The sequence below is a fragment of the Eretmochelys imbricata genome, chromosome 15 (genome assembly GCF_965152235.1).
Source record: "Eretmochelys imbricata isolate rEreImb1 chromosome 15, rEreImb1.hap1, whole genome shotgun sequence".
NCBI classification, from domain to species: domain Eukaryota; kingdom Metazoa; phylum Chordata; order Testudines; family Cheloniidae; genus Eretmochelys; species Eretmochelys imbricata.
The window spans coordinates 20,507,280-20,524,074 of record NC_135586.1 but is presented as its reverse complement, the minus strand read 5'-3'; the positions used below and the strand labels follow the sequence as shown (position 1 = coordinate 20,524,074).

General features: G+C 36.5%; 1 protein-coding gene across 8 annotated transcripts in view; it reads left to right on the top strand.

Moving 5' to 3' along the window:
- The window catches only part of SFSWAP (splicing factor SWAP), a 96,030-nt gene that overhangs the window by 6,577 nt on the left and 72,658 nt on the right, over window positions 1–16,795 (top strand). For all 8 annotated transcript variants that reach the window (XM_077834888.1, XM_077834887.1, XM_077834886.1 and 5 more), the window contains 4 exons: window positions 7,020–7,105; window positions 10,245–10,470; window positions 12,173–12,288; window positions 13,947–14,082. In XM_077834888.1, coding sequence (XP_077691014.1) covers window positions 7,020–7,105; window positions 10,245–10,470; window positions 12,173–12,288; window positions 13,947–14,082 — 564 coding nt within the window. The remainder of the gene's footprint in view (window positions 1–7,019; window positions 7,106–10,244; window positions 10,471–12,172; window positions 12,289–13,946; window positions 14,083–16,795) is intronic.

The following is a 16,795-nucleotide window of genomic DNA, read 5'->3' as shown; positions in this document are numbered from 1 at the left end:
AAAGTTTTTGTTCACAACTGTTAGGACCCTTTCCATTTGCCAGGGAACATTTCTTACGCATGATGATACAATCCTGCTTTCTCATTCCAGTAACTTTAATAAAACATGCCCAGTACAGTAGAAGGGCGAGGCTGGCAGTTAAATGGGAAGAAAAACATCTGTTGTCTCCCAGTGCCTATACACATCTGAGGGAAATATAACGTGCTGACTGAGCTGGTGCAACATGATGCAAGGAAATGGAACCTCAATGGTATTTAGCCAGCCAGTGGTTCTATGGGAAAAACCACTGGTAGAATTAAGTCAGAAGAGAGTTCAGAAACGAAGAAGTTCATTGGAAGGAAAATACATGGAAACCAAAATTAGCCAAACGGAAATTCCAGCTTTGTGTGTCTACTCATTCTGTGTACCCTGGAGAGAAACCATGATGAAGCAACTGAGATGATACCACTGGTACCTCACTGGCCAAGAAAACTCAAGACCTTTCAAGATATTCAAACTCTTAGTGGCAAAGATTGTTCAGTGCAAGATCCAATACTTTATTAGAACTCTGTCTTTCTCAAGTAGACTGCGGAGTTTTTGAGAGAGTCAGACAAAGTATAAGGTCATTTTAATCACTGAAAAAGATGTTATCTTGACTACCAGGAAAATCTGTAATGGAAGCATCAAGAAGGATTTGGATTTTTTTAAAAAAATATTTTTGAATATCTATTTATAGAAAGGCAGAAATCTAGATGCCACCAAAGTCACATTACCAGTCATTTTGAAGTTCTTACAGATTCACAGTTGTACTCAATGTAAGTTCTGTCAGTCACTGCAGGCTATCTCTTGCAGGTTTCTTTTGGTCAGCAGGACCACCAAAGTTAACCAAGTGTCCCCTTGTGAATCAAGTAGAACCTTTTGAGGTAGAAATAAGGTATACTTCTTTGAAGCGTAACTTGCTTTTCAGTACTCTGGTATCACATCAGTTTGAGCCCATCATTTCCATTCATTTTTCATGTTGTTGCCTTTCTGATCAATGTAACTCGGCACAGAGACTAGCTGAACTATTGTAGCTGTATTGAATGTAAGTGCTGCACAGAGACAATTTTGAAGGTGTGTGCAGACCAGAGTTTCACAGAAGGTGGATAAGGAATTAATTTCCTCTTAGGAAATATTCATCCTTTTTGCCAGTGTTCAGAAAAATGAAAATTCCTGGCTTACACTGAACATCAGAAAGGAAGTCGCAGGCTATCTGAAATCTTCAGCTGTTGTCTTTTCTTTCTCTCTCTCTCTCTTTCTCTGTAGATGCAGGGAGGAACACTTCCTATTCTGTTAAGTAGATATGAATGCATCTTGGGAAAAAAAGGCAAAAGGTTAGACTCTCCTTGGGAATTAGGACATATTCTTTAAGTTTAGTGGTCATTTTATGGTCTGAAAAGGCCTCAGCAATTTGATTAAATCTGTAAAGAAGCCACATGATCGGTTCACTTCTGAGCAGCATTATGAGATCTATCTCTGGCTATGTCTCCACTGCAAAGTTCACTCAGCTCAAGTGACAAAATCCAACATTACAAAATAACAGTGGCTGCACAGAGTGATTATGTTAGCAGCTGTCGAGTTTTACTAACTTGACTTGTAGCCTGCGCCCCATGACAAGCCAGCCAACTTGTCATAAAACCGCTTACTGGTGCAAATTAATTTGGCCGCTTTCTGCAGGTGCATTATATTAGTCTTTAATTACATGTTCACATACTGTCTTTTCCACAGTACCCTTGTTTCATTCACTGCATAGGGTGGACCTGCTCTGGGGATGTATCTACATAGGTCATCAGCAGGCCTGGAATCTAATTTCAAGTCCCTTCTCAAAAGTGTGAGGGCACCAGAACATTCAAAAGAAAAGGTTGCCAGAAGTTTTTAACATGGGTAAAACAATGTGTTTTTCCCTAGCCTTATTCCCAGAAATGGCTGAACCATTTTGGCTGAATTAAAAAAAAACAAACAGCCTAAGCCTGTATCAAAAATTTCAGCCCAAATGGTTAGTTTTGCAAAGTTATAAATAACTGAAAACAAGGTCTTATAATGGGAAATGTCAGACAATCTCAATAGGTCTTGCTGCCAGCTCTGCTTATAATATTAATTTCTGAAGTTTTATCAGTTCACTAGCCAGTTTCCTTCTGTGCCTCTCTGTAGCTAGCTGCATTGCTAGCTACAATATTTTCATTTAGTTGTTGGCAAATGGGCTTAAGCCCAAGAAAGTAAAAGTTCTTTTCCTCGCATAAGGACTATTTGCTACTTTCTCACATTCTGAAATATTTTTTGAGGTTAAATAGACCTGCATTAACATTCACATTCCTGCAAATTCAATTTTAACACACCAAGGTTGAAATTAGTCTTTAGTCTGAAATGTTCTTTTGTTAAGTAATCATTGGAGTTTTGGAATTAGCCATCTGTTGGGAAGATGAAGGGGTGTTTCTGCTGACACTGCCCTGATTGACAGTTCTGCTTCAGTTGCCTCTGTGTAGCATGAAGAATACTAATGAATTCTAGGGTTGCAAGTGCCTCAAAATAGAGGTTTTGAATGGAAATGCTATTTCAGTCATAGCTGTAACATTGCTGTTGTTGGGCTAGAATGAAAACTTTGTTTGTTTTTACTAAAGGGGTGCAATATCCATAGGAATTGCCATGCTGATTCAGAAATGAGGTCCATCTAGTCCAGTATTCCGTCTCTGACAATGGCCAGTGTCATATGCTTGAAAGCAGCAGCTCTCAAACTTTATTGGTTCACATATCACCTTAAAAAAGTGAATGGATGGAACTTGAAGTTCATTACCATAGTACATGTACTGCAGTTAGGGAATCCTTGCTCTAGAGCAAGGATTAGCAGCCTTTGACATGCGGCCCACCAGGGTAAGCCCCCTGGCGGGCCGGGCCAGTTTGTTTACCTGCCATGTCCGCAGGTTCGGCCGATCACGGCTCCCACTGGCCTGGCGGGCTGCGTGCCAAAGGTTTCTGTTCCCTGCTCTAGAGGGAGGTGCAAGAACCCTGCAGTCAGCAGGGGGGACATAATCACACTACATTAGATCTGATCCTGATGTATAATAGAGATTTGCTGAAGCCCCATAGTGATTTAAGATAATACGGGAAAGTATATTAAACTGTTATGGATAACAAGAATGTGTAGAGTCATAAAATATCCAGTGCTTCTTTTAATCTTACTAAGTTCTTGTGATGACAATCAGTTCCACAGTCACATTGTTTGGAGAAAGTGTTTCCTTTTAGCAGTTTTGAATTTGCTACCTTTTAATTTTATTGAATGTCCCCTCGTTTTGTATTATGAGACAAAGTTAACACAGAAGCTCCTCATCTGCTTTCTCTGTTCAGTTCATTATTGTGTACACTTCTATCCTGCCTTCTTTTATCTTTTTTCTATGGGATTTATTTACCTATCTTTTCATTGTTACTTCATATGATCACTGAATCATTCTTGTAGCCCTTCTTTGAATCCCAATCCTTTACTTTTAAAACAGCACATCCAAATACAATCTCGGTGCACATTCTGAATAACTCCTAGTATTTTAATATCATGCCACTCTGAATTTTATTTTACTTTCAATTACTATAGATAGTTTTCAAGTATTTCAAGGGAGCCCAGCTCTAACCGAGGAACTGTGGTTTAGCATGTTGACTCTGTGTCATTGGAAAATGTTTTACTATTTTACAAAACACTTAAGCTCCACTCCTGCTTTCCTAAATATTATTTCTAGCATGCTTGATTCTCTTTTTCTCTCCATAATACCAGTAAATTGATGTTTAATATAGATAGACTTAAAATCCACTTTTTCCTCATGGTGTACACTTTTGTCTTTGTAGTTGAGTGTAGACAAATTACTCTAATTTCATTTAGTGTATAATTGAGCTTGTTCAGAACTGAACTTTTTTTTCAGAATACTTTCAGTTCATCATGACAACAATTGAGTAGGACGTTTTAGTGTAAGGAACAAACAGAAATCTCTATCTTGCTTGGTAGAAAAGCTGTGCCTGGTTAAAGCTGTTGATCTGGCTTACTCTTAAACTGGTATTTTTTCTAATGGAAAAAACATCAGAGAGCTATTACATTCTCTTACTCAGTGTTCAAGTTTTTTTTTGTTTTTTTTTAAAGTCTTTAAAAAGCCCTCTTTACTAGTGGTATGATTTCTGTCAAAAAGAAAACATAACACTTCCCTTCCTCCCCTGCCAGAATTCTTCTTAAGTTGAAATACCTTTAAAATTTTATAATGCTAGAGTACATTGCATCAGATCTTGTACTGCACTTTCAGAGTCAGTACCACTGAAGGGAAATGGATGTTCTTAAGGCAGTTCATTAAAATGGAATTCTGACAGTGAGATCAGTTGTTTAAATGTACCTTGCACGAAATGCTTTTGTAGAAACAGACAGAGGTAGCAAAGTAGATTTTCTAGTAAGGCTTGATTATACTTGGAAAAGGGCTAACAGTTGTTACAGCAGATGAAAAGATCTATCTTCTGTAATTTGCTGTATTTTACCATGCTATGAATTTTCAACAGAATGGTGCAGTTAAGATTTCCCTTAATGTTGACCTGTGAATTGTAAACATGCCATATTTACAAGTCAGTGTGGAGCAGAAATTAGTTATTGGATTTGGACTGTATTCACCAGTGTAACCTGTTAATGTGAACTTTAGCAGTGACTTTAAAGAAAGCAATTTTAATCTAGTTCTCTTTTGGAAAAGTACATAACATGCTCATTACTTTAAAAAGCCAGTTAATCACAATTACAAATTTACAACTCTGCTAGTGTCAAGATGTAGCCTAAACTTATTTAGTATAAGTTTGCTTCCACTTTCAGGATCTTGTTTTTCTTATGTGGAACATTTGACCTAAAATCCCCTATACTTTTCCACTTGATTTTTTTTAAAAAAAAAACAAAAACAAAAAAAAAACCTGTAATTTATTTTGGATTTTTTGGTAATTGCTCGTTCTGAACTATGGATGCCAAATAAAGCAAATAGTTTATAGGTGACGAACCTGTAATAGACTTAGACCCCTATCCTGCTGACTTTCCACACAAATAATAAAGTAGTTGTTAAAGCCATCATATCTGCATCCCATCAAACATGTCTTCCCAAGAGGCCTGAACAAAGTGGACTTTGGGGGCCTCCTCTGAAGGAGGGTTCTTATTTTCACAGAAGTTTTATACTTTCCTATTCTGGCTTTTCCCCCGCCCCTACTTTCTTTGTTATTTCCACCATAAAGTAATCTATTTTTATTGGGATTAAAGTTTATATCAGAGGATTATTTTATTCAGAATGAAATACCTCAACAGTTTACTTTCTGGATTTTTTTGATGTACATCTAGTACAGTAAATGACGGATTCCCGTGTGCTGCAGGATAATCTGGAGGAGCAACACTTGCTTCAGTTCTAAAGGTTACTAAATAGAATAGCATTGTAATGTTGCAGTCATGCTCTTCTTTGTACTTTTATTTCTTAAAGGAAGTTAATTTTCAAAAATGGTATTATACATAAAATAAAATAATCAAATGGACAAAACATTTATTAAATATACAGTAAAAATAAATATTTCCTGTATTGTTGCTTCCTTTTTTATATTTGTGCAAAATAGTTTGTATAATGTAAATCTATTAAATATCTACAGTTTTATTCCAAAACTCGATATGAAATGAAAGGAGCGGAGGGGAAAGAGACCTTTACAATTCTCATCCCTCTCTGAATTGTAAGAGATTAAATATCTTTTCTTGAATCTTCCAGTTAAAGTATGTTCCGCTAGAGGGAAACGTTACGAGTGTGGCCTACAACTGTTTGAAAACAGATCTGCATGTCTCCATGCATCTTTCTCTAATGTCTGAAACTGTAGCATTAACATACCCTAGCAGAGGAGAACTGTTGCTTTTTTATATATATCTGCTTTGTTTATCTCTTCATATTAGCAGTATTGCACATCATTTTTCATAGGTCACTGAAGCTAAACACCAGTAATAAAATATTGAACCTCACTGTGCTGGTTGAACTGCTTGGAAGTACAAAAATAGAATGTTGTCCATTTTCTCATTCAGTCTTTCTCACTGTTTGCATTCTCTAGTTTGTCAAGGTGAGAGTGGATTCAGTCATGTTGAAGCTATTTAAGTCTAAACTAGTAAAGTAGAGCCTACTAAAATAACTACTAGTTAAAATACAAATTTTCTGTGCAAACAGTAACTACATTTTAATAAAATAAATATTTAGTAGAGGGCAAACGTTTTTAGTCACATATACTTATATTGTTCCACATAATGGAAAGCAATAGAAACTCGCCTTTGTGTGTAATACAAACAAACAAAAAACGAACACTTTTTTTCGCATTCATGCTTGTCCTGATCCTGCAATGCATTGCATATGGGTGGACACCTGTGCCCACACTGAGCCTTACTGAAGTTAATGAGACTACTCATGTGAGTAATTTGCACATATGAATAAATGTTAGTGGCATTGGGAACGTAGGAGCTCTACAACTTGCCTAGTTGCAGAAAGGAACATCTCTATCCACTGCATTGAAAAATTGCCCCTTAATTTTGGAAGAGAAAAACTTATTTAAAAAAATAGACATGACATAAAATAGTTCAAGATATAATGGAAGTTGTCTGCAATATCAGACTTGTTTGTGCACTACTGGGTCAGGGGTTGATGATTTGTCAGATATTGGACCTTTAATAAGCCATTGGTACAATATCCTACAAATCAAGCACTGGTCCAGTGCTGAATATAAGCAAGTTCCATATTGCAGAGAAAAGCAAGATAGTAATTAGTATAACTTGATTCTTAAGGTCCAGTGCCTTTAGAAACCCTTCATGGTGAGTAGTGCAAATACTTTCAGTACTTGTCCTGGCCCAGCAGTTAAGGAATACTGATAGGATCTGTGGTTCAAGGAATCTTAGTTCTCTATTTAAAATTTTAATACATATTTTGTATGTCTCATTTTTTTGACTAGTTCTGTACTGTAGCATTTCACTTTGTCATTTACTGTAGAAGCAGCTCAGGCAGAAAATGTTGAAGAAAATGAAGAACCTTTCATTGCTCCCTTGGGACTGAGCGTACCTCCTGATGTAGAACTGGTATGTGTGTATATTTAATATTGCCTTTATTGCTATAAACTTTCATAGCCAGTCATAAGGTTTTAACTGCATTTTTCCATTGTCTTTGAGTTAAAATCTACCCAGCTATTTTAAAATTAGTGGGTTAATTTCAACTGACAAAGGTGGTAAAGAATTAGAACTGTCATATTTTACTTGCTCCATTGAAAAGGGTATAATTTTTAGTGTAATGTGCTTTTAGCATCACTTACAGTATTGATTAAAGTACTCTGGAAGAAAACGTAATTTTTTTTGTAGTGTTTATTTTTAAAATTCCAAAACGCATCAGCCAGCAAACTAGGTTATGTGCTGATAAAATGGCAAACTTTTGCAAATTCTTTGAAATAAAAGCATAAAGAACCACATTAATATAATTTTTATCTGTCTTTTCATTTGGAACAAAGACAAAACCTTGAGCAAAAATATATTAAAGTTCAACTTTTTACAAAAAAGAGTGCAACCCCTATTTTTAATTTTTTTCCCCTAAGTAAGCAAACAGCAACTATAGCCATGTTAGAGAGGACTTTTATGAAAGAGTGATGAAAAATTAATAAAGTCTAAGAAATATATCCCCTTATTTTGGGAATATCAGAACCACAGAAGTTTTCTTTTCATTCCATGCTGTCACCACAATCCATGCAATGTAATTTTTGAACTTGATACAATTTACCTATTTTCTATAAAAACGTAGGCTCAATCAACTCTTCCTTCTTCACGGAAGTTTGATTTCACTGAAGTGAGGAACCATTTGTGAATGTTTGGAATTCAGTATGTTTTACGTTTTGTATAAAGACAGGTTTCAGAGTAACAGCCGTGTTAGTCTGTATTCACAAAAAGAAAAGGAGTACTTGTGGCACCTTAGAGGCTAATTGGTTAGTCTCTAAGGTGCCACAAGTACTCCTTTTCGTTTTATATAAAGAGACACAGGGATTCTTTATATCATAAAAATGTATTATAGAATGTTTTGAAAATATTTCTGTGGACTTGCCTCATCTCAGAGGCAACAGATTACTTAGCAATTTGCTGATGAGCTCTTAATTGGCAAAAATTACGAGAACTCTGAGTAAACACTGTATTCTTAGTGCAGTAAATATTGGAACACACAGTATACCATAGCTTTGTCTTCATTAGGTATTCATTGAAGGATTTCATCCTGTTTAATGTTGGTATCATGTGGTACATATCAGAGCTATTCATTTAACAGATCTTATATCCTTGTTTTACAATTTTGAATTTTTTGTTTTATTGATTTCTTGTTTTTTCCAAAGGTTTCTGTGAAATGTTTGTGTAATGAAACTATCGTAGACGTATAAGAGTGCGCCATAAATATACTCCTTCAATGCAGTTATCTTTGCAGTAGGGTTTCTTTGTTATAAATGTTGGAGGTTGAGTTGCTGTCAATGGTAGAACCCTATTCAATTGTATTTTCCCATTGGTACATTAAGAATAAATCCAGATGAACCATTCTGATCACAGTGGAATCTCTTTATTCTGGGCTCTCCATTTCTCTCCCCTCTCATTATCTTTTTTTCCTCATCTGGTAGACTGCAGTTGTGATACTGCTCTTTGCATTTATGAGGGCATACAGATAGCTGATGGTGTGCCTCCAAGGACCTTCTAGAAGTTGCTAGGGTCCTCTGTTAAGTTTGTGACATGCGCCAAGTGTCATCAGTCCATTTATCAAAAAATCCAAAGTTACTATCCAAAATGCAAGTTTTCTATTTTTGACAGTTATTGTCAATCCCAAACCCCATTTTTAAAAATACATTTTATTTTATAGGCCAGTAGTACTAATAATCTAGTTATAAGTTTCCCTGTCAGCATAGGAGTAATTGATTGGCATATATTTTTCAGGAGCTTGTTATGAAAGGGATACCATTAATTTTAAATCTAGTGTATTTGAAGAAAGAGTTAAAAATAGTTTCATATACATCCTCTGCCTTTTGAGTTCTCCTGCTGATATTTATGGTTTCAGTAATATTTTCCTGTTCTGTTTCTATCCCCTGTTGCTGCTCAAAAGGGCCACCAGAGACCAACTGATTAAATGATTACATTGTGAAATTGGCTGTGCACAAAGTCTGTCAGATACACAAGTAAAGAAACTGATACTATAGAGAGAACTTCTTCGCTAACTTTTAGTTGTAATAACCTCAGGTGTTACTTGGAACGGTTGGGGAGGGGAAAAATTAGACAAAAGTGTGATTATTTTTCAAGTTAATATTTTAATAAAGACTTCAGTAGAAATAAACTTGCCAAAATAAAGGTCCTTTGTGTTTACATCACCTTCAAACAAAAATATTTTTCCACATTTAAACAAATGGCACCAATCTTAATATGGTTTGCCTTAGCTGTTTTGAAATGGAATCTTGCTATGCTCTACTCAGACTTCTGTATCTGTCAGTGCAAAAAATGTAAAAACATAGAATGAACCATCGTGGCATCTAGTTCTTCTTGGGTATCAATTATTTTAATTGTAGAAATTCATCATGTGCAGTTAAGAAAAAATAGACTGAGCTGAGTAGCGAATTAAATAAAGACAGTGAGCAGTATTGTTTATGAAGCATTTCAATTCTTAAATTATGTTCTTGTTCTCCAGATGGTTTGGTTTTATTTGGAAGGGTGGTTGGCAGCTTTCATTAGTCCCCAGAAGTGGGTGAAAATGGTGTAGTGCTGTTTAGCTTTATTGCTTGAAAAAAGCATTCAAACTTTGATATGGTTGATTGTGGCAGCACAGAGGAATTGCCGTTCAGAGGACACTGCTAAGATATTTTTGCGAATACAGCCTAACACGGCTGCTACTCTGAAACCTGCTAAGATACAGTTTCCTGGAGGAAGTCTTGCTACTTACTATCAATCTCTCTACCAGTCTAAGACACTATTTGCATACTTTGAGAGTGATGTTAATTTCCCCTAGCAGAAATAATGGTAACTGTATTGAGAGAGACTAGTGGGAGAAGTTTACAGGAAGGAAATATGGTGAATCTTCAGGGTTTCTTCAGATATGGAAGCTTGGAGGCTCTTCCTTTGTTTAACGCTAGCGAGGTGTCTTGCTAATTTACTTAATTGTTCATGGATTGATTGGTAAAATGTGTTCATAAGTATTTTTATTTTGTTCCCATAGCCACCAACTGCAAAAATGCATGCAATTATAGAGCGTACTGCAAATTTTGTGTGCAAGCAGGGAGTTCAGTTTGAGATTATGCTGAAAGCCAAGCAAGCCCGCAATTCTCAGTTTGACTTCTTGCGATTCGATCACTACCTCAACCCCTATTACAAACTCATTCAGAAGGCTATGAAGGAGGGACGATATGCTGCTCCTTCCGAAAACAAAATGGAAGAAAAAAAGAGTAAGTTATTGTTTGATATAAAATGCGTGTCTTGATCATGTGTGGTTTTATAAATGTTCTCTGGTTTATTTTGCAAAACTGAGGCAATTATCTGAACTGGAATAAGGCAGGGCCACATGGAAGTTACTGCATTCTGTCTCTGTAAATTACTCCCAGCAGGTTCATTTGGGTAAGGTGGTGATCACTTCCTGTCCTAAACCGTTGTGCATTGCTGCTATGTACTTTAACAGTGGCTGCTTATTACCCCAGAAGTGGCTGAACATCATGGGTACATGAAGTGATCACTGTGTATAGCCTGCTTTTGGATGGAAGTTGCCACGTATTTTAAAAGTGCTATTGTTTGGCTTTCTTTCTGCACCCTTCTGGTAGCATTTGCTTTTTGTAGAATTAATTGCATGATACTGTGTTTTTATAAATATTTTACAAATGTAAAAAGTGATGTCTTCATTGAAATTATTTACTGATTTTTGTTTCCCAGAAGGGGAATACATTGGGCAGAGGGAGAGCAGGGCAATCACTGAGAAAGCATTCAGCTAATTAGTACACAGGAACTAATGGCTTACTTAATGTTGACAACTTCAAGTTATATGTAGCACCAGTATGTGTGAGCTGCAATATTTGCAAGTAAAATTTTAGGAATATGTAACTAGTACTGTCAAAATAAAATAAAGTAATTTAAAAATCTGCCGGGCACACACACCGCCTTGCTCTAATATGGAATGCACACTCTACAAAGAAGAAAAGAAATAAACAACCATATTTCATTTTTTTGGAGAGTTGGCATGTTAGTATGATAATACTCTGTCATCCTATAATTGAGATTGATAAGGTGCCTCAGAACAAAGGAAGTATATTTTTACAGCAAAAGAATTCCAAAAAAAATCTCTAAAGGGAGAATATTTTATATTATTCAGATCTAAGAGCAGCTGTGGTCTTGGAGCACCTATAATAAATTCTATTTGCTTATAAATTCTATTAGTCCATTGGAAAATTACCCCATGCAACTAAATATTAGTCTTAATTTGATGGCTAACCATGCTTGTTTGTGTCTCTTATTTTTACTAGTCTGTCTGTAAAACAGTAAAGGGTTTTAAGGCTTCAGTTTGTCCGATTGATTAATAATTTGATAGCTAGTAATGCTGCTGTGACTCTTCTGTTTTAACCCTTTTTTCAGGGTTTTTAATTATCTGTAGCCAGGGGCTTGGCCTACACTGCTGAAACAACTTAAAACATTGTAAAGCCTTCAACCATGTATACAAGTGAGAGTGGAAATTTACTTTACACATAAATTTCATTCAAACTTGAACTGCTATAAATTATGCTTGGTTCAAATATGTACGTATCTGTGTGACGTTATGTAAATAATGCCAACTTTTAAATGGTCACAGAGAACATTTTAATTTTATTGTGTAATAGTTTAGTTTGTCAGGATTCATTAGGCTTTTCAGTTTTGTTCTGTAGCTGTTATTGGAAAATAAAAGGAGATATAAAATACCAGATTTAAAGAAGTCAAAGTTCGTTCACACGTTAGAATTTATGTAGCTTATTCCTTGAATGATTGAGTTTCTTAAAGCCGTAGTTTCTAATGGTGTTCAAAATTAGCTTTATTCCTGCTTCCTTTCTCCCTACCTGACACCTCTTAAAAGAGAAAGAGAGAGAAATCGAACTAACCCCCCCTCCCCCAACATTTGCTTTTATGTAGATTCAAAAGTTAATTCTGATGAAGAGGATGATGATGAGGATGATGAAGATGGCAACTACCTGCATCCGAGTCTCTTTGCCTCAAAAAAGTGCAATAGGCTTGAAGAGCTTATGAAGGTAAGCCCTCTGGAGAATGGGCTCTCTTTTTTGCTCTCTTTGTAGTGTACCTATCACAGTGGGGTCCTGGTCCATGACTTGGGTTCCAAGGTGCTACTGTAGTACAAATAATGATGATAATAATAATAAAAGGTGTTTGACCATATTAAAACTACTGTTCTAGGTTATAATGCTTCAAATTGCAACTTGTGATTTGTATATAGTACAATCTTTGTAATGCCGTACTTCCCTTGCTTTGTTGACACAACCGGAAAAAATAGAGCTTACATATTGGTAAAACCTTTGGAATATATAACTTCGGTGCTTCAGTTTCCCTGCCTTATGCTTTCTTAATTTCCTGGACACCCTTGCTAATTGCCAAGATTGGTAGTTTGAATAGTTCTGTTCCCTCCCAACCAGCCTTCTCCTCTGTTACTTTATAGCGAAGTAGTTGTGTTGAAATTGTGACATACTTTTAATGACCAAAATCTTATGTCCTAAGCACAAGGTCTAGAAGCTTAAGAAGCTGGGTTGTGAAGGAGAAACTTCTCAATCGCAGATCTGCTACAGTATCACAGTTGATTTAGAAAATTATTGGAGGGAAAAATTTGCTTTTTATTTTCAAGTCAGGTTTTCCCTATTAGGAAAATAGTTTAACATTTATTTCCTGATCACTTGAATAAAAAATCCTACGTGAACCCTGACATGTAAATCATATTATTTTTAGCACTCTGCTTTTATCTTTGAGGTGTTCTGGCTTTGAATACACCTTTTTGTGTTGCAAACAATAAAGGATTGTTTCCATATTAACTATTTATCAGCAGTAAACAGTTCTTTAAGAGATCCTGTCCCTTCATACATTGTCTCAACTTCATGTTTTCTTTTTACAATTTAATAGAATCCTAGTATCTAATGATGGTTTAATTGAATAACATTTTGACAATTAAATGTTATCCATTTATCTTATTTTTACAAGATTGTTAAGCATTTTTGTTTCCTGAATTTATTCAAGATACCTTGCTGATAGTAATGACATAAACAGCTAAAAGAACATAATAAGACTAATCTTTCATTTATATTTTGAGGATGTTCAAGGGGAATGGCAAAAATGCTAACTGGTCAATGATAAAAAGCCCTGGCTGGGATGATTTAGTTGGTCTTGGTCCTGGTCCTGCTTTGACCAGGGGATTGGACTAGATGACCTCCTGAGATCTCTTCCAACCCTAATATTCTATAATAAGATACCTCATATTTTCACAAGACCCACCATTGATATTTAATGATAGCTTTGATGGAATGTTACTCGTAGGGCACTACAGAATTCCTCATCTTACAGATCTATTTAAAAATATACAGATATGCTGTTTTATCATTCTTACTGCTCACTTCAGGTATGCTTTTGTGATAAATATAAGACTTTTCAGCGGGTTGGTAGCCAGGGTGACGTGAGAGGTATAAAGGATAGACTTTTAATGTGTAAGAGATCCATTCAGACTTGTGTTCCAAACGGTGTGTCGATTTGTTGGTATTTCTCTAAAGCACAATGATGAGACATTCTGAAGCCAGTGGGGGAAAGGGGGAGTTAAATTGCTGTTACTCTTCCTCAAATTCAGAAATTCTAAATGCTTACTTAAAATTGTTGCTCAAGTGTTAAATTGATGTCATCACAATTTCTGCAGCCTTTAAAAGTGGTGGATCCTGATCATCCACTTGCAGCACTTGTCCGCAAAGCTCAGTCTGACAATAACTCATCTACCCCACAATCGGCAGATGGTGCAGCCATACAGACGTCACAAGTGGACTATCCTGCAGATTGTAAGTACATTGTGATACTAAGATTATTGTAAATATGAGAACTGTCCTCTTTATAGATGAAAGTAATGAGAGGTGATAGTATTGGTCTCTCAGTAGACCATTTTTCCAAGATGGATAGTCCTTGTATCTAAGGACTGGTAACTTTCCAGTGTAAGTTTTACACCAATTACATTATTTTTCTGGTATCTTAATTAAGCCTTGAAGAGATTAAGTTTGTTTTTATTTTGAGAGAAAATGGAATTTCTTTTATACGATATGTAACGATGCTGGTTCTGGTGGGACCCAACTGGGAGTGCCAGTTCAGGACAAATTGCTTAAAGCTGAGCAGTTACAGCACAAGGCTGGGGTTCCTATGCACACCAAGGTTAACCAAACTAGCCAAACAGAGAAGACTTCAGTTTCACACCACTAGCTAACCATAAGTCACTCAAGCAATTCCCTTTGACGCTCCAGTTTCCCAGTATCATCACCAGTGCCACTTGTTATGGGGACAAATGGTTATGAAAACCAATACCCCAGGAAAAGAAAAAAGGTTCTCTCGATCCCAAAGGACCAAGCCCCAGATCCAGGTTAATATACAAATTAGATATTACCCACAAATCATGCTGTTGCCAACCCTTTAGAATCTAAAATCTAAAGGTTTATTCATAAAAGGAAAAAGATATAGATGAGAGCTAGAATTGGTTAAATGGAATCAATTACATACAGTAATAGCAAAGTTCTTGGTTCAGGCTTGTAGCAGTGATAGAATAAACTGCAGGTTCAAATCAAGTCTCTGGAGTAGCAAAGTCCCTCCAGAGGTAAGAAGCAGGATTGAAGACCAGATGGAGGAGCTGCAGCAGCTTTTTATAGTTCTTGCCATGTGGTCTCTGCTTTCTTAGTCCCAAAGACAAGCTGTCCATCACGTGGCATGGAAAAACCTCAGAGTTCTAGCCATAGGCATGTCCCTGCATAGTTGAGTCACAAGGTGCATCTGTCTTCTTTCAATGGGTCAGTTGTATAGCTGGTGGTCCTTAATGGCCATCAAGCAGGCTAGGCAGAGCTGACACCAACTTGTTTGGGGTGTCACCCAGAAGCATAGCATAAGTTTGAAATACAGACAGTATAGAGCCAATATTCATAATTTCAACTACAAAAATGATACACATATACAGATAGCATAATCATAACCAGCAAACCATAACCTTGTCTTAGACACCTTATTTGACCCCCTTTACACAAGATTTGGTGCCACTACAGGACTTTGGTTGCAACAATGATCTATACGGTCCCAGCTTATGTCAATAACGTCACACCATATAATGCCAGGAATCACAAATTCAGTACCTTTACCTGATTTCCTTGGTAATGTGGGCATATGGGATCTCAAGATCAAGCCCCATACTTTCTTGCATTTCGTGTAGTTGGTAGTAATTTATCTTGGGATCACTTAATAAAGAATGGAAATTACTTGGATTTGTACTACTAGTATACGCAGATGGATGTCTAGTAGGAATAAAATCTTTAATGTGTTCAGTATGAAGTACACTAACAATATTGCACATAACATTGATGGCATAACTAATGTATTTTAGACTTGCCATTCATGGGTGCTCACATAATAACAATAGAAAGAAATGCCTCTTCCCACCTCCCTCTGGACACTTCCTTTCCATGGTTTCATCACCCCCTATTTGAGATCATTCTGCATACGGTTGACTAATGCATTTGAAACTGCAGCTTATTTAGCATCCACCAAATTGCTTTTTGGTCAAGAAAGACCAACGTTAACATCTCACACCAGGCCTCCTGTGAGTTTCTCAAGCTCAGTGTCCAATTCCAGATTCAGTTCAAAGTGCTGGTACTGCCCCGCAACAAGTACTCCAGTGGGTTGGGGCCTACTTATTTTAGAGACAGATGAACATATTGAGGGAGAGAGAGAGTGCTCTGTTAATTGCTGCTGATTGAATCAGAAATGGTCAATCTTCATGCTGGCTCAGTTGTTGACATGGGCCAGTTTCATTTCCTTGTCGGTCATTCTTACCAGAGGATAGATTTCAAGGAGATTCAGAGGACAGTTACTGTTGTTAGATCATCATGGTACTAAATTTGACACTACACAAAACTCTCAGAGCTCATAACCTTCTGTGCATGTTACTATTTTTCCTGAATCAAAATGAGAAATACAGTTGATGTTGCAAACAACGTACTTGTCCCACCAAGAAGTTACCAGTTCCCTGCCAGCTGTGCTTCATGATGTTCTAGTGGATAGTTCCAGGGAACATCTGTTAGGTGTACTGTTTTCTCATCCTCCTGCTAGTGTTGTCACAAATGCATCTGTAGTTGGTATTTTTTGATTGGCTAAATTGATCAGTTTGCTCAGAACATCCCAAAATGCAGTGACTGGCTGTCTGCATGACACAACTTGTTCAGTGCCTTCCAGCATAAATTTCAAGTGACTACCTTGGGAAGTATAAGCAGTACAACTTTTTAAAAATCTGTGCCTGAATAAGAGAGGCTTTATAAATTTGAAGTAAGATTCCCCTTTGAGCCTGGGAAATGGAAAACTTTGAGGAAACTTATTTATTTTGCACATGCCTATAAACAGGGAATTAGAACCTGTGAAGTGTTTTCTGTATTACCTGTCTCTCTTGATTACCTTTAGTCCAGAAGTGGGACAAGATTCATCAGCTGAGAACCAGAGAATTGGCACTGTGTAAAGTTTTAACCTATC